The sequence below is a fragment of the Hyposmocoma kahamanoa genome, unplaced genomic scaffold (assembly GCF_003589595.1).
Source record: "Hyposmocoma kahamanoa isolate Upper Pololo Valley unplaced genomic scaffold, ASM358959v1 87, whole genome shotgun sequence".
NCBI classification, from domain to species: Eukaryota; Metazoa; Arthropoda; class Insecta; order Lepidoptera; family Cosmopterigidae; genus Hyposmocoma; species Hyposmocoma kahamanoa.
This window is the reverse complement of record NW_020654422.1, coordinates 8141628-8167153: the sequence shown is the minus strand read 5'-3', so window position 1 is coordinate 8167153 and position 25526 is coordinate 8141628. Positions and strand designations below refer to the sequence as shown.

Genomic DNA, 25526 nt, shown 5'->3' with positions numbered 1-25526 from the left:
CGTAACTATGTCGTAAAATACTTTTGTCTAAAACCAGTCTTGTTTTTGACCTACTGTTGACTGTACATAAATATAAAAGAAACAACAAAAATCTAGAAAAAATCTGCGAGACATAAGGTCTCGCGGACTCAGCCTTGTTGCCCAAATCTTGCAGGGTTGGTCCATGATCTTGCTACAATTAGGTGGTCTTAGTCTTTTATTTTTGCAAGACCATGACCCTGCGTTACTCTTGTCATGGCCTTGCATTTGGGCAAAGCATACTACGAAACAAAAAAGGTTATTAAGGGTTTAAAATTTAAATTCAAGAGTATATAGTACATACCAAATATTATATATAGTAAATATTATATTGCTTATTGTCGAAATCAGTCAAAATGTTAAGACACTAGGTGGTAACATACACGACTCTAGGTGCATGCCCTTTTCCTGTTATCTGTGATCGGCGCTGCATGCCTTCCTCTTATGTTGTTTTATCAAGTGACGGGACGAACAAGTCATGACGCTTGGTAGTAAGAGACACGCCTGTCGATAACAGTTGCAGTGTCGCTCAGCTTTAAGTCGCAAAAATCCGAAGGGCTAGTGGGCTAGTGCACTGCACCGGCTACCCTGAAATATAAGTTCAAAAGTCCCATGTGCCTGTAATTTCACAAGCGCCCTTACACTTCAAATTCGAAACGCAGTAATGCCCACATTACTTTTTGACGGCAGAAGTAGGTAAGATTACTACAGTTCCAGTACTTCCTTCGACGAACTCTTTCACAAAGAGCTCTACTGCTTTTAATTGCAGATATAACTGTTTTCTTCCGAACACGTTTCCTTTTAACAGCTAACGAGATTTTATAGAGTTTTTCGGTCAGGTTTAGAATACATCAAATCTAAGTTCAGGTTTTATAATCAAATATCGTTAAATTCACCGACAATCCCAAAACGTTTTGCCTTTCGTTTTTGTCGCAATCTGTCGATGAAAGATGTCTTTGAACTTCTCTCGATCGATATTCGTAGCGAACTTGAACTGTACCGTGTAAATAATGAGAAAACCTTCGTTCACAAACTATAAGCCACGTTTTCATTAAAAAAATGTTGGTTTTTTTGGACGTACAGCTTATTACAGTTTATTCTTAACAAGAGGCACAGTCTGGCGGAACATAACTGTATAACATAATAACGTCTTTCGAAGTTAAAAGCGTGAGTAACGGTTGAAATTATTAGTAGTAGTTTTATATGCTGCATGTAATCAAACGAAGCTTTCTATAAAATCAATCTTAAGTAATTTTTTTTTTCACTTTATATGTATTATAAATTTATTCAAACTATATGCTAAGTTAGAGGAGATTAATTAATTTTTTAATTAATCGGTTAGTTACGTTCGTAAAATAATATTTTGACAGTCATTAAGAGTTAATATAACACCTATATCCGACGATAGCACTCAACTAGTATTCAAGTTCAAAAACAGATGAATCCTATAAAAAGAGTTATTAGTAAAAACTTTGTATATTTTATTCTGTTACACTTAAACAATGATCAGGAATTATATATGATGACAATAATGCATTACCAAAATCCTGTGCTATTGAAAACCTGTGAATTCGATAAGGACGCCTTCAGTACTAAAGGTGCACAAAAGGAACTTCCCCGCACGATGTACCATTCCTTTCTTGTACGTGAGACGCACCCTGAGCAACAATCGGCGAATACCTTACGCCGATTGGCAAAACCATCCATCACGATGGCAAGCATTATAGTGTAACCCATCGATACGATAAGAAGTACCAAATAATATCATTGAAAAACGACAAAATCACGTTACATACCAATTTCTAAAAAAAAACTACTTGAATAAGTATAAAAGACGACTGACGCGGCGGTTAGATGGACGTCGTGTTTTTGCAGTAATTTCTTGATAACAAAAAATCTCATAACCATGTTTCGATGGATGATTTTGGCACATAATAATAGTTAGTAGTATAAAAATAGCTTTTAGGTATTTGCTGTAGTATTTCCTTTATGAAAACAAGTAGTTTTGTAGTTAGTTTAATTTAATTTGTATTAATTAGCATTGTAAGTTTCCGATGCAACTGTGAAGTAACATATATGACATTTTTATATAACATTTTGTGTTATCATCGCCATTCCGCACCAATTTCTCGATTTTAATTTATATTAGTGTGTGTGTGTGTGTGTGTGTGTGTGTGCCTGTTTGCTAGTGTACTTGAAGTGTACAGTGTGTCATGTTTGTTTGTGAGTTTTAACGTATGTAAATGTAATAGGTACCAATAAAATACATACACATAACAAACAAAACAACACAAATAAATCAGCGAAGCTGATCGTAAAGACATTTGATGTCGTGCATGTGATTCATAAGTGTGCAAGGAAGTTTTCGAGTTATAAATTATAATAAGTTATAAATGGTCATAAAAAAATGAAAATTATTAACTTTTCCAAATAGGGAGTTACTGAGGTCTGTCGTTTGTTTTTGCCAATTTATTTTAATCCCAAAAAAGATTTTAATATTCAAGACAATAATGAACTCGTATTGTTTGTAATTTTTGGAAAGCTGTGAAATGTGTGAACAATATCGCTCTGCGAAACTCTTTGCTCGTAAATAGAACAAAGTGTCGTGCCGTTGCGTTTTACCTTAAATGTGATAGAAGAATATGAAAATAATATTTGAAAAATAAAAAGAAGTCTCAGCATTGCACATTCTCTTATCAGGATCAGCTAGTTGATTAAGTGCATTTCAGTTCTCTTTGCATCAAAAATGCGCACAATTTATGATTATTTTATAAACCAAATAAAATTTTACAAATACGAACCACTTTCTTTTGAAATTTGTGTAATTTACTGTTTAGAAATGTTTAATGTATTTTTTTTTAACAAAATGCTCAAAGAGTGTAAACGGAAATCCACTTATAAAGGTAATCATAATGCATGTAACAGCTGCCACAGAAACCAGTCATAATAATTTGTTATAACTCTGTTTGTATGTTTTGATTATATAATTCATTATGCTTTTTGAAACTGGTGCAAAGTTTGTAAACTTGAGAATATGTAATTATGATAAAGTACTCTCGTGTACATTTGTAATAAAAAAAATACCACGCTCTGTAATTTGTAAGGTAATATTTCGTGAGGTAGTGTGTGTAGAACTGCGTTTCGATAAACCTGCCTATTGTTTTCATAAACGTATTTTAACTCACGAAACATTTAATTTCGTATTTTACAGTATATTTTTGTTAATGTATGTATAATTAAAAATAAATACACGCAGAAGTACATGATATAGAAACAGTATGAAAATATGAAGGAGCTGTGGAGAAAACAGTCATATTATATCAAAAATAATATTACACACAAAGAAGTAGACAATAGACAAACTTAACACTAGACGAAATTTTATGGATATTGAATGCAATATTATACGAAGAAGGTTCTTTGTATTCACACAAAACATGAGCCCAAAATGTGCTCTTTACAGAAAAAATATCAGGCGAAATTTGTTTACATCTATAAAAGGTAAGAAGAATTAGATATCGCACCAATTCACGTAGAATCCCTGAAATATTACACAAATACAAACTACAGAACACCATTTCAAAATGTGTAGAAGCTTACAGCTAACACGTGAATTGCACCAATTTCAAAGTGTAAGGGTAGTGTCGCCGATGGTTGATGGAAGCGATGGTAGTAATGTACAATGTTCGCAAGACTGCTATTATTTCGCTATGAAGTAGTCGGAGTACATCCAAATAAGTTGTGTTTGTTAGTACAGGGGTGAGGATCTAAACACATAAAGAGCTCGGGCAGAGGGTAGGGGGTTGGTTAACAGATGAAAGACGCAGACAAAGGGTAAGGAACACATAAAAGGGTAAGTTTATTTGAAGCTAAATTTGCGTGTACGCTGGAATTCTGCTCGATTGACAATATACAACTCGCGTCTCTATTCACATATTTTACAGTCCCTAAACCTAACGTTTGTGTTTTTACGTTTTGCGTGAAAGCGTAAATGATTTTCCTAAGTTTTATACAGTATAACAAAAGTATACCATTGTATATATGTGAACTATAATATAAGCACAGTAGACGAGACAAATAAATATTACAAAAAATACGTTTGTGACTGCGGCAAATCATATTCGGAACGAGGTGTCGCGATTGCCGCGCCCGCGGACGGCGCGTGATTTACGATGAAACATGGGCGGATTTTGTCGCAGCCACACGAGAACATTCAAGACAAACATACAGATGTTACATACACATAGAGAATGAAACGAATACAGACAAAGGAGTAAACGAAAAGTAAAAAAGCTTGGTGGCGCCGTTTGCGTGGCAGCGCCTACTAGTAATGGCGATGGCACGCTGCGGGCGCCGGCATCACACACATATGCAGGAGTCGCAACAAAAGGGAAGAGGTCAACAGATACTGAACACTGAGGGGCGAGGGCGGGCTGACTGACACTTACCATGGTGTAAAGGAATTCCAGAACGCGCTAGGAGTGGCGGACACACGGCGGCACAGGGACACAGAAAGACAGGACAGATTACTACACAGATACCTACATCCCTCAGTGCAACCCCACCCCGTCTTTGCAACCGCTCCGGCCGATTGCTGTCTACATTGGTTACTTGCGTTGTAACATTTGCTTAACGAATCCAATTTTGTGACGCATCGGCTTGAACACGAAGCCCGTTTGCATTAGAACAACACCACCACTCACAACGAATTTTGCAATGAATTTCTAAAACGTTTGCTGTAGGTTGCACCAAGATTACTTGGAGTACTTACAAAACACATGCTGGATAGTTTAAGCATGACCTCTGTTAGGTGTTACTTGGGTTAAAAAACAAATGCCATAACGCAATATAACCACTCTAGACATTTCAACTCAAACAAAATAGTGAAGCGGCTCGTGTTTTAATGCAAACAAACTTTTGAGGCGCTTTTGCATATTAAGCGAGGTGGGTTGACTACTATTGTTTTTCATTTTTGCTTTGTCTTTTTATCTACTTTAAATAACATAAGTAGTTCCTTGTCGATTTTTAAGCGCAAAGAGCAGTTAAAATTATTTTTGATTCAAACTCTAATCATGAGAGGCTCGCAAGATAAGTAGGTGCCTGTGCAAACTTTTGACACAATTTGTTTTAATGTTATCAACTTTGCAGACGATGTCTCTCATGATTCGAGTACAATTACGAACAATCTTATTCAAATAACTTGTGACTTTCTGAACGTTAAGACAAACCAAACTGTTCGAAGCACTCGAGCTTTCGTCCATCGTTTATTTCCGTTGTTATTACCATAAGACGCATTTTAGTTTTGTTTAGACAAACAGGTAGGGTTAGACACACACAAGGGATAAACATTAGACAATACACAACACATCGGATCTGGTGTGAAAACTAAATAATACAAAAAAAAACGTAAACTAAATAACATGAAGTAAATAATGGTTAATGATAAAAACATAACCATGCTAGGATTGCAAATGAAAACTCAATATTTATTTACGCGAGAAAACAGAGGAAAATCAAAACACTTCCACCAGATGACAAAATAAATTGTAAGTTATGAAATTATTGTCGTCAATTAAATTAAAATAACCACACCAAATCCTCGGAGAGGTTTAGGAAGATGAGCGGGATCAATAATGGTAGGGTGCTAGTTCCTACATTATACTTTGTTATGAATTTTGTTTTTCTTCTTACGGATTTACATAATAGTACGGCGATGATATCACGAATCTAAAATCATTGTAAAGTGCAAATATTAATTCATGAACTGTGCAAAATCGGTAGGTCAGTCCTAAACCAATTTTGATGTAAAGGATATTGTTGAATAGTTTCCATGAGAGTATCACCATTGATCACAGCCATTAGACATGTGGTATTGACCAAAAATTTGAACGATATCCTTTACGTACATGAAGTGATTTGGTGTTCGTTAAATATTGGACAATTCAGGTTGTATAAAGAGCACTTACCTCTCGGAATACTCGTCCATGTGAGCGTAGCTTTGTACCGAATTTTCTTCGATGAGGAACTTGACGCGTTGGTAGAATGATGCGGTGACAGACGGAGGTTGTTTTCGCAGTAACACTTCGACAGGGTCATTGGACGCTAGACACATGATGTGCTCGGTGCATTCCGGCCGGCTGCAGCACTCCGAGTCGGAACAGTCCGTCATTCCATCTTCAAAGGTAGTGGCATTGTCAGATGATTGATAATCACTTGTAGTTTACAGCTGATTGGGAAAAGAATTCTTACCTTCATCATTATCTTCGTTATCATTGCAAGAGAGTTCAAGTGCGATGGAACAATCGGTGCCAGCCCAACCATCAGCGCATGAGCATCTGTAGACTCCATCCTCGAGAAGACATTGACCGTGACGAGAACAACCGTTCGGGCAACCAGCTGCACATACGTATGGTTTATTTAATAATCGACTCTGTTAGTAGTTAGTACCCTTTCAAACTTTTCAATTAGTTAAAGTCATTTACCAAAGTACACGTAGGTATATAATATTCAGTACTTATGGTAAAACTTACGAAGTGTGCAGTGTCGACCATTCCATCCTTGAGTGCAGACACAGGTGCCGTTTTTACACTGGCCGTGATCCTGGCAACGTTGGTCACAAGGCCGTTGGTCGCATCGTGCGCCCGTCCACCCTTCGTCACATCGGCACACGCCTTCCGCACAAACTCCGCGGGGACCACAATCCAGAGAACACACCACTACAAAAGATAAATAAAAACCGACATGTAATTCATTGTAGTCATGTAATTTTGCTGAAAAATGTACATGTGTCGCAGTTTTATGCAGGTTTTGATTCCTTCAAAGGAAAGAAACACCTTGGTTCGTAATTGATAATGAAGCTTAAACAATCCCGATAACGAGACTTAAATTAAATTCTTATCCATAATTGATTGGAAGACTAAATAGAGTTCAACCTTGAGAGCAATCATCGCCAGTGTATAAAGGGTCGCAGACACATCTCCCGGCGTCGAGGTCGTAAACACCTCGCTGTGAGCACGCGGGCAGACAGCGCTGCACGCGCGCGTCGCGCTCGGTGCACGCGGCGCCGCGCCATCCAGCACGACACACGCAGCGCCCGCGCACGCATGAACCGTGACCGCCGCACGTCGGATCCAGACAATCCTCTGTGGAACGGGATACTTTTGACCACAATTTTCAACAAAAAATAAACTAAAGCGAAAAAGATGGCCACTGAGACTAGAAAGAAAATATTTAAAATTTTGATTGCATTTGTTATTTTGATTTGAAGAAAGTCCAAAATTAAGAAACGATCGCATTGCCAAAACTATTATTTACAGATATTATCGACATCATTGGTATGATGTCGATAATATCTGTAAATAATAGTTTTGCAACATAACAAATTGAATACATATTACATACCTTCATCGCATTTAGGTCCTTTCCATCCAGCGTTGCATTGACAATGACCCGCGACACACACTCCTCGTCCAGAGCAATCGGCAGGCTCACAATCGTGAGAGGGAACATCACACTCAGCACCCTTCCACCCTTCTGAGCAATGACATATCCCGCCTGCGTACGCACCATGCCCAGAACATAGTACCGGACATACACCTAAAATAATGTTCGTTTATATAATTTTGTAGCATACTTGATATTGAAATGGAAATGTCGTCATTGAAGGCGTTATCTTACTTTTTGAGCAATCGTGTCCTTCGTAGCCGTCCATGCATTCACATTTTCCGAGGTAGCAAGATCCATGTCCAGAACAATCATCAGGGCAAGAATTTGTAACGCCTTCAGCTTCGGACACTATCATCTCGACACTATGCGGTTGTAGTTCATCATTGTATATAGAAATAAACCATCTTCCTGTGTCAAGGTACTGTAAAATACTGACATTGACCCTCATGTCGGCAGATCTCCTAGTTATTGTATGGTTCCATCGACGCATTGGGCTATTCGTGCTTAATAACGTATCCCAGTCATCAAGGCCATGATCATTCGAGTCATGTTTGTGAGGACTTCTTCTTCTTCTGAGTCTGTGGTCGACCCTACCGCCTCGAATAAATTCTACAAAGTCGTACTGGGTAACGCTTGGTGCCACGTTTCGTCTGCCATATACAGCGAAGTTGGCGCCCCATGGTACCGTGAAGTTTAGGCTAACATATGCGGGTTGTTTGTTGCGGAATTCTGAACTCCAAAATTGGTAAGCAGGTATGGTCGCACTATGTAATTCGTCAAATTCTCTAACTTCCAGCGCTGGTGACCAGGGTGGAGGCGCTGCTTGTTGTGCTTGCTGCGGTATGATTGCTGACTCTAACGCAGCTTCTGCTGTTGTTGACCAACCCAGCGATGACGTTGATATTGATTCTACAAACAAGCAATATGAATCATAAAGTAATACTATACTATAGGTCATAGGTATAGGAGGTAGTATTCTACCTACTAATAATACTAATAGCAAAAATAATCATAAACTCTTTGAAACCAAATGAGCAGGTTAAATTATTAAGGAAACTTACCGTCTGAAGGTGATGATGTTGATAGTGCATCTCTAATCCCTTGTGCATGTGTTACTGCTTTCACATCTTGAACCAGGATGCAATTTGAATTGTCTATATTACTTTTAATTGACGATAATGCTGAAACAAGAAAGGTGATTCCATTACACAACTGTTCTTTTAATCCAAGCACCCGGACGCTCGCTCGTAATTTATAAAACTTTTCTCGCTTAATAGAATATTATGTCCTAAGCTTCCAATCATTTCTCTCGATCTGGACTTCCAATTAAGTTTCCGTTAAGTTAGACTCTTATCGACGGCCCACATCGATAATGCCCAGTAGCCGAAAGGTAATTCTATTACCGTTCACACGGGTGTCGTTTGGAATGACATGTATTACGAAACGCGACACAAAGAGATGTCACACGAGTGACGTTTGAGAGGTGCGTGAATGGGCGGTGTAGGTGACGCGACATCCCATCTAGGTTTTAATTAAGCGAAGCACGGTAGAGGCGCATATTATGGCAATGTGACGAAGCGATTGGTTCCGCTGCCGCGGGCCGACTCGCTCGAAGCACGTAGGTGGCTCGGCGACACCCAAGTATTTCTTGCTGCAGGAGAATTCTGTTGTCTCCTCATTATGCGACAGTTGCCGGCGATCGGATCGTTTGAATGCTGCGCTGCGCAATATAATTGGATAATTTTTCACGGTGCTAACTAAGAAGCGCACGGGCTCCAGGGAGTGACAGTCCGGTTCCTTAGCTGATACGATTTGTTTTTTATATCCAAGGAGCCACTGAAGCGGAAAATAGCAGCTTTCAAAGCGACTTAGGAACCGTTACAGTAGATTTTATCTTCATATTTTCGTAGAGGACTCGGATTTCAATTCTCAGTCGGAACGTTTTAACGTGAAATACCTACACGGGTAAACAGAAAATTGCAAGGGAGCAAACAAACGGCGCCTGTATTGTAATGTAAAGAGAATTTATTGTGTACATTTATTAGTTTTGTGAGAAAGCCGCGAGGCTGGGATTTGTGCTCCGATGGGGATGCGATGTTTATTTATTTCGGAGCGTGCGCAGGATGTACGCCTAATATGTTGCGCTGCATGCGTTAAAAGCTGTGCGTCAATCTTTATAGATTTATATCCCGTCAATTAGAAGTTGCCCTAATTGGTTTCCCTACTAATTTGTTAACAGAAATATGGTAAACTACATGTAAATATCAGCCCGTAAGTTTCATTTTATCAAAATTCATAAATGTATCAGAAAAATAAATACAAAACTCTTTGGTTTTACTTTTAGATGTCGAGAAATATGCGATGCATCTCTACCCGAGGCAGACATGAAGAGGATGGTTCGGAGTGTTTTCCATAATTCGTGCGCTAGCCCCGGTGGTGTCGCAGCAATTAAGTTATCGTTCGTCCCCCGGCGATCGCGTCTATCCCCAAGATTTACTCGCAGATAGGGATCGCGATGCGTTGACGCCATTTGGCCGTTTGCCTCAGAATTGGACAATTTACATTATGCTAACTCGGGGGTCCATAGTTTAATGACATCTCTTATCGGTCACTAATCAGCATAAGTGAGTAATTTATATTCCGCGTCAAGCGATGTCGTGAGTATCGATTTTTAAATCCCGCTGTCTAAATAAGATAAGGCAATGCAATGTAAAATAGTACTGGCAAAAGAATAAAAATATATATTGGCATTCCGTTTTGTTATGACAGCAGACTGGATATGCTGATTTCTGGTTTGGAAATGTCCATGTCAAATGTCAAAAACTGTGCTTGTATTTATTGACCGCACATTGTGGAAAAAAAAAAATTTGCGGTCCAAAGGCAAACGAAGAAGTTAAATGTTATAAAAATCAAACTTTTGCATTTGTTACCTATTTGTGTTATAAATAAAAGCTCATCTCATAAACAATAACAATGGCAGTAGAAAGATAAACGGGCACAGATGACGTAATTTCCGCCCACGCAAATGAAATATGGCAATGTGGTAAGTTGCGACTTTTCGAGATGATCCCTCGTAAAATCTATAAATTTTCGCCATAGAATGGCTCTGCGCGTAGGAAATGGGGGTACTATCGGCGACGAGCGATGCACGAGACGATTGTGTGCAGATGGACGATGTTTGCTATCTCTACTATTTTTCGAGTTAATACAATTTATTGTAATACGATTCAGCATAGATTGCATCGTGCGATGGGGGAGCGAAACTCGTTTGATGGAGTCCCGGGGGACAGCGGCGCGCCGTCGCACTGACTCGGTATTAGTCACGTGATAAATCTTCCTGGTGCTCGTATGTGTTGCCCTATCTCTTTCCATTATTTACAGCGTTTCATAGCACTGTCCTTGTCTTTTATAATATGATCCATATTCGCAGGAGGGTCGAGTTCTGTGCCCCATTTTATAAGAAGCGCGGACAAGTACAAATGTGTCAGCTAAGTGTAAATTTTACACCCAAGTCTAATTGAAAAACGTTATCTAACACCAAAAAACGGGCGTGAGTAGAAAGAATGTACTATTTATATTAGTTAAAGCGATCATGATAGTTGCCTTTAGATCAATGACCTGTATGATGAAAATGGTCAATGTTTATAACAAAAAAAAAAACAGCGAAGATGAATCTTTTAATGCCTGGGTGCTCACTTTCTTAGACTCATTTATTTTCTATCAGGATACTTAAATGCTAGCCATAGTCACGTTTTGCATTGACTGTGATTGATCTGTTGTGATCATCACTTCTCAGAACACTAAACGGAGTATGAAATATGAAGTATGCTCATAACAGCGTATATACACCTTGAAAAACAAAGGATGTAAGGTCAAGGAAGATACATTTTTGTATTGAGTCGAATCGGCCACAAAAGTAGCGAGAATGTTGTACATGCATTGGAAGTGTGATGTGATGGTAATACAGATCAATTTATTGTGGTGTTAAAAATTATGATGTTGCCCTATTGATCGTTGTGTCCACGCAATATGTGGTGCACTTTACAAGCATTAACGTCTGCCATGCAAGCTTTAATAAAACATTTGGGGTCCTCACAATTTCATTTCAAAGTGCGTAATGAAGGGTGCAACAGATGGTTCACATTTTTTCATTACACTAGTAAAAAATCGACGCAAAAGCAGGAGATTTATGTCGGATTAAACTACAGAATTACTTTTTATTCGGTACATATCCGGACCACCAGGAGGCGTGACCGACAAATATTTTATTATGTTCTGAAACCCAATGATTACAGGACAACAATGATTTATGTGCCATGGAAATATAATTAGTTGAAGATGTTATTTAATTAAAAAAAATATTGACTAGAAATTGAAGATTTTCATAGAGATATAAAAATTGCTACTTTTGATGTTAATAGACGTACATACAAGGTAAAGAAGGTATAGAGATAGAATGGATTTTGCATTTTTTATAGAATTCAAGTCATTACGAGAAATCCCCAAATGAGCGCAAATATTTATTGCCCATAACAGTACCTTTAACATACATGTAAGAACCCTCGGATGAAATATCAAAAGAAGTAGATCCAGTCATAACGGCTCTGATTAGAAGTACTATTTATTTGTAATTCTCGTTGACAAAATCGATTGATTTCGGAATATCTCACGGAAATCTAAATGCGGTCATTCAGATCCTCATAGCTCAGTTAAAGATAAACTTATTCCGTTTTGAAGTGTTCGCCGCGCTACGGAATCAGTATGCGACACACGTCTCTTATCTGCTGTCCTTTACACTTTAATGGAAATCTAAATGAATTGAGATCCGATACGATAAGCTCCATTGACTTGAAACACCTTATATTGGAGCCGGTTCATTACATTACTGAGAAGGCGTTGAAACGTATGAGATTTATTTTATTGCCATCTAACTACTTATATATAGCTTTTTCTTAAATTTAATACTACTTGAGAAGTAGCGCCTAGTATAGATAATGTTAGAGGATATTATCAATCGGAGAACGCGAACTCAATGGTCATACGACATCTACGTGTAAAATACAGTTATAATAGTGTATCTTTTTTGAAGATGGAGTAAAATGACAGTTCAATGCGTATTGCCTGCTTGCAAGCAACTAGTGATTGTAGTCGATAAATATTATATCGACTTTCGACTGAATATCTGCCCTGAACTGCCTCCGTGGCCGAACGGTTACCATGAAGTCCATCAGGCCACGCTGTGGCCCCGGGTTCGATTCCCGGGCCGGGAGAAATATTTGTTTGGCCTATATTTATTTCTCTCGTGAGTTGGGTGTAATTTGTGGTTGTCTATGTGTGTGTCCATGGCATCCGCGACACAGATTTTCAATAGTGCGGGGTTATGACTGTGTGTGTTATAATGTTCGTCATGTTTATTCAATAAATAGCCGAACTTGTTTCATTTGAATCATCATCGGCCTATTATTTGTCCAACTGCTGGGCACAGGTTCATCTAAATTGTCAATTTTTGTCAGTTCATACATATACTTATATGTATGTACGCTGCGTTTAGATTTATGTCTATTAAAATATATAGAGGAGACGAATTTTAAAGTTTTTTATTTTAATTCAATATAGATAATCTAATCCACCTGTTCTTGTTATAAAATGTATACGAACAAAAATTTATTTCGATACTAGTAGGCCAGCTGTCAAATTAAGAATACTAATAATAATGATTAATAATGCAATTAGTTATCATTAGAACATCGTAACATTTCAATTCAGACATAATTCGCCAAATTTTACATTTTTTCACAATCTATTGATAAAAGTATTGACAAAAACTACATGATTATTTAAATTTTATGAAAACTGGCAACCCTGCCAATTTTATTTTACTCCGTCATCAAAAAATACATTTTTTAAAGACTATGCGAGCACATACTGGATTTGAGTACATGAAAGTACTAAGTAATGAAACAATGTGTACACAGTTACAATTTTTAATTGTAACAATCGGCACCCCGCTGCCGAAACTGTTCAAGTATTTAGGCAGCCAGCACATAGCGTGTTAGAAGCACATTATTTAGTGTTTGTTGAAACTGTTTAATAGAGCTGTGGGTTAACTTAAATTGAAACGGTAGTTTAGGCGAGGCATGGGAGCAGTTTAAATTATTTCGGATTTTCTAATAATTTCGTATTACCATGACATTACTTACTTACACGCTTGTCTAAATATAAGAAAGTAACTATACATTGTACGTTAAAGGTTAAGTAATTAGGGTAAAGAAAGTTATTATTATACATTCGTATGTTTGTGACCGTTTTCAACGGAATGGCGCGTGCTGCAGCTAACCCATTGTTTCTAGGAATGTGCTATGGCGAATTCGCGTGATATACAGTGCTAATAGCCTGACAAGCTCCATACTAGGAACAGTCGAAAGTTCACAAAATTCAATTGCAAGATATAAAAGTTGACAATTGCTCAATTACAATGTTTAAGCATAGCTGCTAATCACCATCCACAGAAAATTACCCACTTAATTCAAAACTTGTTTACGAGTATGTAAATAGATACGATTATGCATCATTAATCGTGATAGTTAGTTAAAAATTTTACTGTATATTTGAACCTACGATGTATCAACGTAATTAGTATTTATTTCGGTCGACGACTTAGTGCGATTCGTGTCGAATTTTAATAGTTGTGACTAGGGCTCACCGGGGTAAACGCACGGGTCGAGTAAAATGTAGGTCAGACATATCACTTCAGCATACTTTGACTTTGATGCTATTTTTGTGAACTCTCTACATGTGCCTGCGGTCAGAGTTTTATCTCCCGAATCTTTGTTACGGTTGATTATATTGCACTCAGAAATAAAATTTACTGTCCGCCTCTAAACCTCTCCGACTGTAGTCTCTGTTTTTTGTTTATCGCTAGATAATGTAGTTGCCATGTTATACGCCAGTTCCATTAGGAGGTAACTGTACCTTGCAACAACAGCTGTTAGGAGTGAACTCGTGACTATCTAGCACTTTGTTTATGTTGTTCCGTGTCTTTCCGCCGTTAGCGGAAAATGCTTTCGGTACAACATATCTGCTTTCGTACTTATTTGCCGTAGGAACGAGGCTTAGTATTTATCTACAAGTGCAGTTAAGATGCACTCTTTTCGCCGAGGTATGTTTATTATTAGTTTTGTATAAAAGATTAGATCGTTGCTTAGCAGTAAATCAAGGACGGATTACTTTCGCGATTTATGCATCGTTGCGTATATGGGGATATAAATTATGATTGGTCGTTTGGCGGGTAGGCCGGGATTGCGAGTGGCTGATATATTCGTAGTAAAATAATATGGGACGTAGAAATGTGAGATAATTTATAACCATGCTAACACAGGAGCGGCGGCGCGGCGGCGCACGGGTCGAGCACGCAGCGCGTGTTGCCTTAGGTTAGGTGCATCATTTATATTTTTCAAATGTTTGTTTAGTTTTTTATGAGGCCCTCTGTGGATGCCGGTTGCGAGCGCTAAACAAAGAATGATGAAAGAGTAATGGTCGATGTCTGTTTTGGTTGCAACATCAATGTTTAATATACTCATTTGCATGCACGAAGTTGATATTCAAACTTATCACCTTCAGTAATTGAATTGGGATGTGCTGATAGAATATTCTTTCTATTATGATTTGGGTGTATTTAAGGCGATAAATTAATAAAATTTTTTGTGGCTGCTGTCTGAGAAACATCGACCCGTTTTGAGGCGCCTGTAGACATCTACAAATCGGGTACGTATAATAAATTTACTGATTTTATAGATTATTGATATGATAAGGATTGTGTTTTGAAATTTTACTGTCAGCTCCTTTAAAATAACTGCCTTGAGGTTAAAATCACACCTACGTCTGTCGAAACAAGTTTGATTTAAAGCTGCAATCTGGCGGGGATTATTGGAATTTGCCGTCGGTTGCTACCGTTCCATACCAAATTGCGGCCGCGGGCCATAATCCTATAGCTTTTTTTATTGTTTCAAATCACACACAAGATAAAACTGCCCCTTGATTGGAGGGAGGCCTTAGCTCGAGGCATCGCGCGCGCCATGATTAACTACGTGGTGCAAAACATAATTATACGATTTTTCTTAGGGAATATAACATGTAGATAATCAGGCACAATAGAGGTATTTTTCCAATAACTAATTTCACAGTGAGAGAGAATGTATTGATATTGAAAGTTATTTTAGTATTTTATACTCTACATATGTTTGTGAAAATGTATTTTTCTTTCTTTCGTTATCCGAATCAGTCTGACAATGTGTTTACAACTAGCTTAATTGCTTTATTAATCGAATAGGACATGAAACAATCCGTAAAAATGAAAAAAGTAGACGACACGTTTGGATTTGGTGTTCTGTGCAACCATAAACTGACGACAGTCGCAACGGCGACCGCATAGAAAAGCTAATGGATTGAGAAAGAATAATGTTATGAATATTTAATCAGCATTCCGAGCGAGTTAATAAAAATACTGCCTTAACGAGAGGTTCGTACGCCCCGCTGTGCCTCTACGAACAAAGATATATCGATAATATTACTTGTAGTTAAAACTTTCGATATTGAACCGATTGTTCGTATAGTTCTTTGTCTTTATTATTATTATCTTCGTCATATGCGTGTTTTATAGAAAACTCGCATTTGTACGCCATGAAGAAAGGTGATAAATATTAAAGAACAAATAAATAAATTAATAAATTCGTGTTCTTGCGAATTGCAACAAGCTTCTTGCTTAAAATTTAAAATAGATGCAGTGCAGAAATTGCATAATTATTTCGTTTTGTGGCACGTCTATATTAAGACCTGACTTGCTCTGAAATGGTAGCAGTATAATACGGGCGATTAGTAATGTTTATTTGTAGTAAACTTATGGCGCGTAATAAGTTTCCTAATCCAGGGTCCACACAACTTAAATATTTATAGCTCCCCGTGCACGAAGCTTTTGTTTTATATATCACGGGTATTAAATATACATTCGTACATACTCGTAACGTACGTTGTACATTATTATCGGTGTCACGAAGATATTCTACTGTTTTTATGTAAGATTTGCTTCTGAAATTATATTAAACGCAAGTAGAAGGTTTTTTCCGCTTAACATATTGAACAGTAGGTAGAAGTACCTTTTCTTTCAGGTGAACGGTGTTTGTACAGAGATTCATCCTGGACAGTTGTTAAGATTTTAACACACATGTATGCATACATGTTCCTGGGTTATCTACACACATCAAAAGTGTCTAGGGATCAAGTGAATATTTTTGAAATAAAAATTATTTAAGCAATATTTACCAAATCCAGTCTTCCAGGACGACTTCTTACTTTAATGCTTATGTTTTATTTAACAGCTTACCCCTATATTTAATAAAAATAAACTAAAATTAATGTTTTTGCAAATTGTGGGAAAAAACTCAAATTAACGGCGTCAATTAAATGACAAAAAAATGGCGAAAATGATGATTTTGCTCATTTTTATTGTAAAGATAAGAAAATTAATAATCTGTATTTCCACCATTAACACGAATCACACAATTACAGCGATTTGGCATGCTTAAGATGAGTTCATCAAAATCACTTTGAGGAATGGCCGCCCATGTGTTTTGTAACAAGTCAAAATATTGTTGTAGAGTATGTACGGTATGCATACTCGGCACAGCTCTTCTTTGAAGCATATCCCATGCGTGCTCAATTGGATTGAGGTCTGGCGATTGAGCAGGCCACGACAGAACGTTGATACGAGCTTCGGCAAGAATGCGTGTTACGACTCTAGCCGTGTGTGGACGTGCGTTGTCATGCATTAGTTGAAATGAATCACCCAACTGGCCTCGCAAAGGGATGATAACATCTGAAACAATCCTCTCTGCGTAAACTTGAGCATTGAGGTTACCCCTGATCCAAATGAGATCGGTTCTTCCGCCGATCCAAATACCGGCCCATATCATTATTGTTCCCCCACCATATGGATGAACTTCCTGACAATATCGCAAACGTTCATGACGTCCAGATGTTCTCCAAACTCGAGTACGTCTTGTACCCGGTCTCATACCGAAGCGGGATTCATCCGAAAAGCACACATAGCGCCAGCCTTCTTCCTCCCAGTTTCTGTGTTCGCGAGCCCATCGTAAACGGGTCCTGCGATTGCAGGGTGCAATAGGTGGAACTCTGAGCGGCCTTCGGGATCGCAGACCCACTTCACGTAAACGATTTCGGATTGTTTGATCGCTTATTAGCAAGCCTGAGGAGCTGTCGAGCCTCGTAACCAACATCATGGCGGTCATGGTACGATTCCGTCGAGCAGTATTTTGGATATACCGGTCCTGTCTGCGAGTCGTGATGCGAGATCGTCCTCCATGTCGCTCGGCCACGCTGCCCGTCATGCGATAGCGCGTCCAGAGGCGACTTATGACGCTCTGTGTAGTGTTAAGAGTGAAAGCCACAGCACGTTGCCTGGAACCAGCTTCCAACATTCGGACGGCTCGCATCATCACTTCTCGGGTTAAATGATGTCGTCTCTCCATAATAATGTAAATTGTTTCGGTTCCGATGCAGATATTGTAATGATTTTGTCAAAACGCTATAACTCATTTTTATACAAAACCACATTGACAATCGATTTTATTCTTATTATCGAATTTTAAACAATATTCCTTATTTAAATGTTAAAACTCACTAAAAAGTATCAATAGCGATACAAAAAAGTTAATATAATTAACCCTAATTGCAGCAATACTCTTAAACGTACTTGATCCCTAGACACTTTTGATGTGTGTATTTGTAATACATATATAAACAATTTCGCAGGACTATATTACCTATTAACATCTTAAACAACAACTTTCTATGACTTTTAATAATTGATCAGATTTTATTTTCATACAAAAATAAAAATATTTAAACTGTGCGGTAACAAAAGAAAGCGCTGTCGTAAATACCCGTCCAATGCACAACACAGGAGTGGGGGTGCGAGTCGTCGATAGGAAGTTTACACGTTTGCACTTGCTACTTTATTACCAAATACAGCCACAACCAACCAAATACATCTAAAAAGTCAGATAGTGCAACAAAAACTTGAAAAAATATTTTTGGCTAATTTCTAATGTATTCTTGAAAGTCATGGAACAAAAGTTGTTGTTTATGATGTTAGTCATATAGTCCTGCAAGGTTGTTAGTATTTTACAAATCCTGTTTATACAGCTATTTTTTACGGAACCCAAACCCCTTAAGTATTCTTATAACTAAAACACTTACCTATAAAGTACGCGAGCATAGCTGCTAAGATGACACAGAGGCATATCATGGCTATCGCGAGGCATTTCCACGTGCACCGATGTTGACATCGCTTGTCTATGTGGAAGCGTGAGGGGGAATACACCGGCACGGGACTGGGCTGGCTGGCTCGTAGTGGGAACACTGGCATCACCAAAGGCTGGTTCGCTAGTTGGCAATGTGCGCTGCCCAGCGTACCACCGCCCATGCCGCTCGACATGCCTGTATTACCCAACCTGTGGACAAAAGAGATAAATTAATGTATGATATTAAATGTGAATATCATCCACAGCCCCACGATGATGATGATATAAGATAAAAGTTTTGAAAAACTGGTTTAAACAATAAGATTTATGTTTCTAGAAAGAAAGGAACGTGTGATTTAATGCTTTGTAAAATCTGTCGTTTTGTAACGTCTCAAACAGCTGTTGGCGAAGCGAATCTGTGCTTCGACATATGGTAGTATTTTTTAATGCGGTCCCATATAGACAATCAAAACGTATTATTAAACCAGGGATTTCGACAAAAAACGATGATCGAGGCGTTTAAACACGTCCGCCCCGGACAGCCATTAATCAATTATCCGAACTTCTTCGTCACGACTAAATTTAAAGGCCTTAGCTGAGAACATATGGTGCAGTGGCCGAACAAGCGCTTACCAACTGACGCCACCATAATGACCTCTAGCATAAAGGAATAAGCAAAAAAGAGAGAAGAAATAATTGGTCCAAGTTTAGCGAGAACGGAGCGTGAATCCTAAAGGATTTGTTTCGAGGAGCCTTTCAAGTGTAATTTTCTTTTGAATAGCGGCCCAGAGCGTTCCAAGGAAGGACGAATTCATTAAAACGTGTACAGAAATCACAATGTCGACGGTATGCAGGTTTGCCCTTAAATGGCTTTTAAAATGTTCAGTTTTATATATATATCATTAGAACAGAAAATGCTTCTTCATATCATGTTTGTTTTGTTGTTGTTTGTTTTTCTTTCATGTGTTTAATAATTCACAATATTCATTTCCATCAAACAGTTCTGACTGCCTATCTATCCATATGTCGTTTGCGAGTTTCGTAAAGTCAGAACCGGTTTCTGACTATTGTTATTGGGAACTTAGGTGATTGTCGATTATTATATCGATCATTGTGTAACAGTACATGAAATTGATTTTTTCAATCCATCATCATTACGATTTTATTGTTTTTGTTATTTCGTGTAGGTGCAATTATAGTTCGAAGGTGCATCATTTCCGCGCGTTACCGAAATGAGATGTTCATTTCGTTTTTGTTTAGTGGAAATTTGTGGTCGAGAAACATTGAGAAATGAAATATTACACAATAATACCGAGCGTTTGTTTTGGTTTTGGAACGGAAACGAGATGTCTGTTTTACGAGCACAAAAGTCGAGTTTTCGTATACAGCAGATCCCGAGAAGGAGAGGCGACTAAGACAATTAACGAGGTCGACGACAGTGTTATTGTAGGACAATGCTGCGATATTTCAAGCGGCCCCACCGACAGACGGGTGTTCGGCGAGATTTTGACAGCCGCGTCGTGAGTGAGCTCTTAATGAAGCGGTAAATAATGAGCAGAGGTGTTGCGCTGCGCTAGAGCCGTGTCTAATTAACGCGAGAGAACCCATAACCCGTTTACACACGAACCGCTGCATTACACATAAATGACACCATCTTCTCAAGCTATTATTCAAAGTGTTTAAGAATCTTCGAAGAGACAACGGTAATGGCATCTCTAGCCACGATATAAAAAATTGTCGGAGTGGCATGTTTGCAGCAGGTAGTTGCAGACTCGTTAGTCGTTCGTGCCTCACCGCTGTCGCACAGTTTTTATCACTATAATCGCTCGTGCAGCGGTCACTTCTAGTCTCGAATCGGACTGCGCCGACCTCTAACTCGGAAACCAGATGAAATAAAAAAAAAGAAATACAGGCACGGGCCGTGAGAACGCGTCTCCTTCGGCGCGCCTGCTCCGTGCCGTCCATTTATCTTGCACAGTCGTGCGGGAATGAACCGGACAGCGATGTGCTTTTATTGCAGCGCCCTTAAATATAGACCTGCGAAGGTAAGCCACAATGCTTTTAGCCCTAAAATGATTGGCCACATGGACTGATTCAATGGGATGGAAGGTGTGCCAGTCGAGTGCATTAATGCCCTCGTCAGTTTTATATATTACAAAATGGTTTCTGGAGGTTTTTTGTTGTAAATGTTGTTGCTGATGTAGCTATTACCTCTAGAAAGTTAATACAGATCACATAAAACATCTGATCGCTTTTGCGGTATTACACATACATGATTACTTAGATTCACCTACCAACAATAGACATGTCCATTGTACGTAACGGTATCAATAAAGATATGATAAAAATTTCAAATCGATCAAATCGTCGTAGTTACTTTCAGTGCTGTCTGATCTAGAGATACATACAAATCAAGTTCTTTGTGTGCGTAGATGAGCGGATATTGCCTTCGTACCGAGTGGATATTAACAGTTATGCACATTTAACAGTGGTTAATATGCACACGGTAACAGGTGGAATGTGACCGGTTACCGACGACAGCTTGCTATTATCGCGAATGCATAGCAGATGAGCAAACGAAATAATTCGTTGCGTAGTTATTGTCTCCTTGACTTTTCAACTCATTAGGCCGATGTATTTACGTAGATACATCGTATGAAAGGTGCACGAAAAATTGCACACCTTTTAATTAAATACATTAAAATATGTGGTATGTATATGCAGTAGTGATAAAAAATAACGTTGACATTTTTAGTAACATCCTCTTTTAGAGCGGTCTGGTGCGTCAGTTTGATCTTAAAAATTGAAAAATATGATCTTAATAGTGTATTTTTCAACTGATGTCGATATTATGGTCTTGCAATAAACGTAGGAATTCACAAAAGGGTAAAGTACGCTTTAATGTCGGTGCTACTACGTGCAACAGCGATATTTTACTTTTTTCAATCTGTGCTCATTGCATCGGTCAAATTTAAGCGTCTTCGAAGAAATACGAGCGAAGCCTTATCCAGCTCTATAGATATTCGGTGCCGCCTCAACTCATTTGATTTTCTTTTTGTGGACAATCTTAAAACGCCCCTTACATTCATTGTGAGGGTCGTAAAACGATCCCGAGATGTTATCGAACTTAATATTAATAATATTTTCTAATAACGTAATCGCGCAAGTTTATTTTCAGAAACCTTGAAACTAATTGCCCTGTGGGTTGAATGGAACAAAGAGATAAATGAAACAACCGCCTCTATCGCCAGGAACAAGGGGCGAGCCTTTCAATGATGATTGTTTCGCATGAATCATAATATATTGAACACAAATTAAGAACGAATAAGGTATTGTTGAATACACAATGGCGGTATTACTTCGTTTAACATTGTCCGTGCGTTGCATTTCACATTCAAATGTCAAGTGAGAAAATAAAAGAACGTGAAGGGCGAGGTGCATCAATTTTCAGTAAATAATGAAAGGAGCTGCTTACAAACAGTTTTGTCGGACCAATCGATATGAGCTTGTAGGCGGCTGTGAAGACGCGAGGGCCCTCGCGTCGCGTCGGTCGCCCTCGTGCTGCAAGTCATGGGTGTAAATTCAAGAAAGCCCCCAATTTAAAACGAAATGTGTAACAATGCCGTCGCCCCGCTATGCCAATTTCCTCCCTCGACTACCGGATTCCGCATAAAGAAGCGGAATAAAATTACCACCTTTTCTATTATTAAGACTGCAAGTTAAAATGTATTTACTAAAGGACGGGTGAGGATCTACGGGCATCTAAGTTAATCCACAATGAATAAGAGGAAGAGGGGGTTCAGTTACCTAAATATGTAGAATGAAAGCATTAAACAAGTAGCGCTCATTCGTCTGGCTGGAATACTGAGCCACGCCCGGAATCTGTCCTCTTAAATAGCTGCTTCGTTCGACGCTGAACACACCCAGTGAATTAATTAAAAAACATTCGTCAAAATGAGTTTTTAAACAGCCATGTTATTCCTAGAAGTCGAAGAGACGTTTATATTGCGTTATTAATTATGTGTTGCTGGTGATAAACAAGGTAATCTATGACAGTCGATTAAGCTTATAACGTTATCTGTGGATGGGTTCATGAATATGAATAGTTAGTAATAGATAGCTATTCGTGTAAATCGTGCAAAAGGGAGATAAATGCGGGTGCGTTTCTGTGAATTCATATTTAGTGCGTGCAATACGAATGCGACGCGTGATACAGCGTTTTAAATCTAGCTGTTGGAATCGTTGAACTCGGATCTCGTATTAATAACCCTGACGCGATGTTTGTTTTAGTCGCTGGCTCCGGTTAGGTAATGCAGAAGTTGATTCATGAATGGGAGAGTGGCCTGCTAGTGCCAGACTGCATGCAAGTGCTTGCCGAGCTATATTTAGCACCAATTTCCCAAGAAACATATTTCACGACGGAAGCTCTTGGTAAATGTCTGAATTTTACTTTACTGCGATTTTTTAGTTGGTAACATGCAAATTATATCTTTTATGATATCCTAGAAAAAAATGACGAGGCGGGCTTATTTGTTTAAGCTTATTCTATCATTCCTTGATTTTGAGCTAGTGTTAAACAAGCTGTCTAAGAAAATTTATTTCTTTCAAAACAGCTCTGTAAATAAAGTAGTATACAACGAGGTATCTGTAAGATTATCAAAGAATTTGGAATGCGAGGTAGAAGCACTTACAATAACTTTTATAATATGGCGAAGTTGTATCAAATGAGCTTACTGCATTTGTAAACGCGTCTGGGGCAGTTTTATCGCGAGAAATGAATAGAAGCGATAGCGAATAAGCCGCCAATTAGTGACCGCCGTAGACTGCGAGGAACCGCACGTAAATAATCCTGCACACGCGCACTACTTTGATAGATAATCAATTTTCCATTAGTTGCAACCGTGAGCGCAAGTTTCCAATTTCCATACCTAACGGAAAACCCGTATGGGATACCAATAGCCTTTTATTACGTGTCTGCTCCGTACCTGTCGTTCCAAGATATTATAATATAAAACGAATGCTAATGAAACAAGGCAATGAATAAGTAAAGAATAGACCAGGTTTTCCAAAGCGGCTACGCAGCATGAGGTAGATTGGTTCGGATTTCAGCGATAGGACTTGTTACAATAAAATTGAACATTACAATTTAACTAACATGGTCCAACCTGTTTTGAAAGGGTTTAAACAGTACTTAAGATGCTAACGAGGTGCTTATGCACGCGAAAGTGTTCGTAAGGGATACAAAATTTTATTTTGATTTTAGTATGTAGTTATACTTAGCTTGGTTACGAGAATGATAACTATCAATGTGACCCGTTTCAGTGGGAGACGCAAGTCCTAAACTAAACGCTTAGTATTGTGCAGCGGAACGGAAAAACGGTTTCGCAGGCGTCGCCCCTCGCGGCCGCTCGTATTTCACCCGGAGTTCAATATTATTTCGACAGTGGCGCACAAAGAGGCGGAAGGCCCACGCCGCTGCCGCGGGCGCCTCTCGCGTATCGTTCCACAATATTGTCCTCCCTGCTGCCTCGGGTTACACTGTAAATATTTTTCGGCGGTTGCCTGATTGAAAAATTTTATCACATTCCACCCCCCTCCTCCGATAATGGATCGAGCTGATACGTTCAAATTTGATATGGGTACAGTCTCCAGCGTTCCTGCACTGCCTTTCCTTTGTACACAAACTCACCACTATCGAAACATATTATGGTAGTCTAATAAATAAAATGTGAAATGTACTATAGCACATTTCACAACTTTTGTTATTTTACACTTTACACTAGGAATTCATTTTTTAATTTTTTGATTTCGTTCGTTTTTCGGTAAACAATATGGCGTGAGTTTTTAAGATCTGTAAGAGACATTCCTTGCATTCAACGTACGTTAAAGGAGTCAAGTCTACGAATTTATGTTTGTGGTTGTATTACGAATTTGATAATTTTAACTTTGTTCCATCCGTGCACGTCTTTGAATAGCAAGTGCGGCATGAAATGGCACCGGGAACACTCCAACTCGTACCTTTTCATAAGCAACTTTCAAAATACGGACGCTCACTCGCTGGACCGGCTCCGCCCGACCCGCACTGTGAAACTTTTGATGTATTATGGTATTACTTTAAAGTCGGACGGCACGTATGAATACTGGAATATACTGTGGTTCATCATGAATATGAAATAAAGTTTTCTAAACACGGCAAAGAAGGTAAACCCACTCTATCGTGGGCATGACTCCCAGTTTCAGAAGGAGATAAAAATATACATAATTACGACTGTATCTGATTCAGTATAGATTGACAATATTCCGCTAATTATGTTTGTTTTGGGCGGCTGTGAATCGTGGGGATCACTCGATGCCATTATTTATACAGTCGAAGATACAAATGAGGATCCATTACTGGATTTCCTCGATCTGGGCCTAATGAAAGACAAATAGCTTGCGAGTTCAAACCGATCGATAAGGGAATTCGCGTTAGATTAATCAATGTTCCCGCTTAACTCTACCGATTGACTAGTCTCAGAGGTGATAAAAGAGCTTACAGTGAGCGAGCCAATAAAGAAACACATAATAGGATGGGAGGTAATAAAATTTTAAAGTCCATATTAAATTACTTAGATATTCAAAATGAATCCGGCATTATAATAAAAACACAATAAAAGTAAGAACAACACGAGTAGTTAAGTACAAAGCTATAAATATTAAGCGGTTGACAAAATGGCGTGCAACGCCGACGTATTCAGAACGAGG

The 25526-nt window shown here is 38.5% G+C and overlaps 1 protein-coding gene across 4 annotated transcripts in view; it reads right to left on the bottom strand.

Annotated features, from left to right (window-relative positions):
* The window catches only part of LOC113235485 (teneurin-a), a 70810-nt gene that overhangs the window by 27217 nt on the left and 18067 nt on the right, over window positions 1-25526 (bottom strand). For 3 of the 4 annotated variants that reach the window (XM_026471187.1, XM_026471188.1, XM_026471190.1), the window contains 9 exons: window positions 18739-18992; window positions 8526-8645; window positions 7696-8373; window positions 7420-7614; window positions 6951-7160; window positions 6549-6734; window positions 6268-6414; window positions 5985-6192; window positions 4467-4493 (listed from right to left, as the gene is read on the bottom strand). In XM_026471187.1, the coding sequence (XP_026326972.1) occupies window positions 4467-4493; window positions 5985-6192; window positions 6268-6414; window positions 6549-6734; window positions 6951-7160; window positions 7420-7614; window positions 7696-8373; window positions 8526-8645; window positions 18739-18992 (2025 nt within the window). The remainder of the gene's footprint in view (window positions 1-4466; window positions 4494-5984; window positions 6193-6267; window positions 6415-6548; window positions 6735-6950; window positions 7161-7419; window positions 7615-7695; window positions 8374-8525; window positions 8646-18738; window positions 18993-25526) is intronic. The other variant, XM_026471189.1, reaches the window with a different exon arrangement.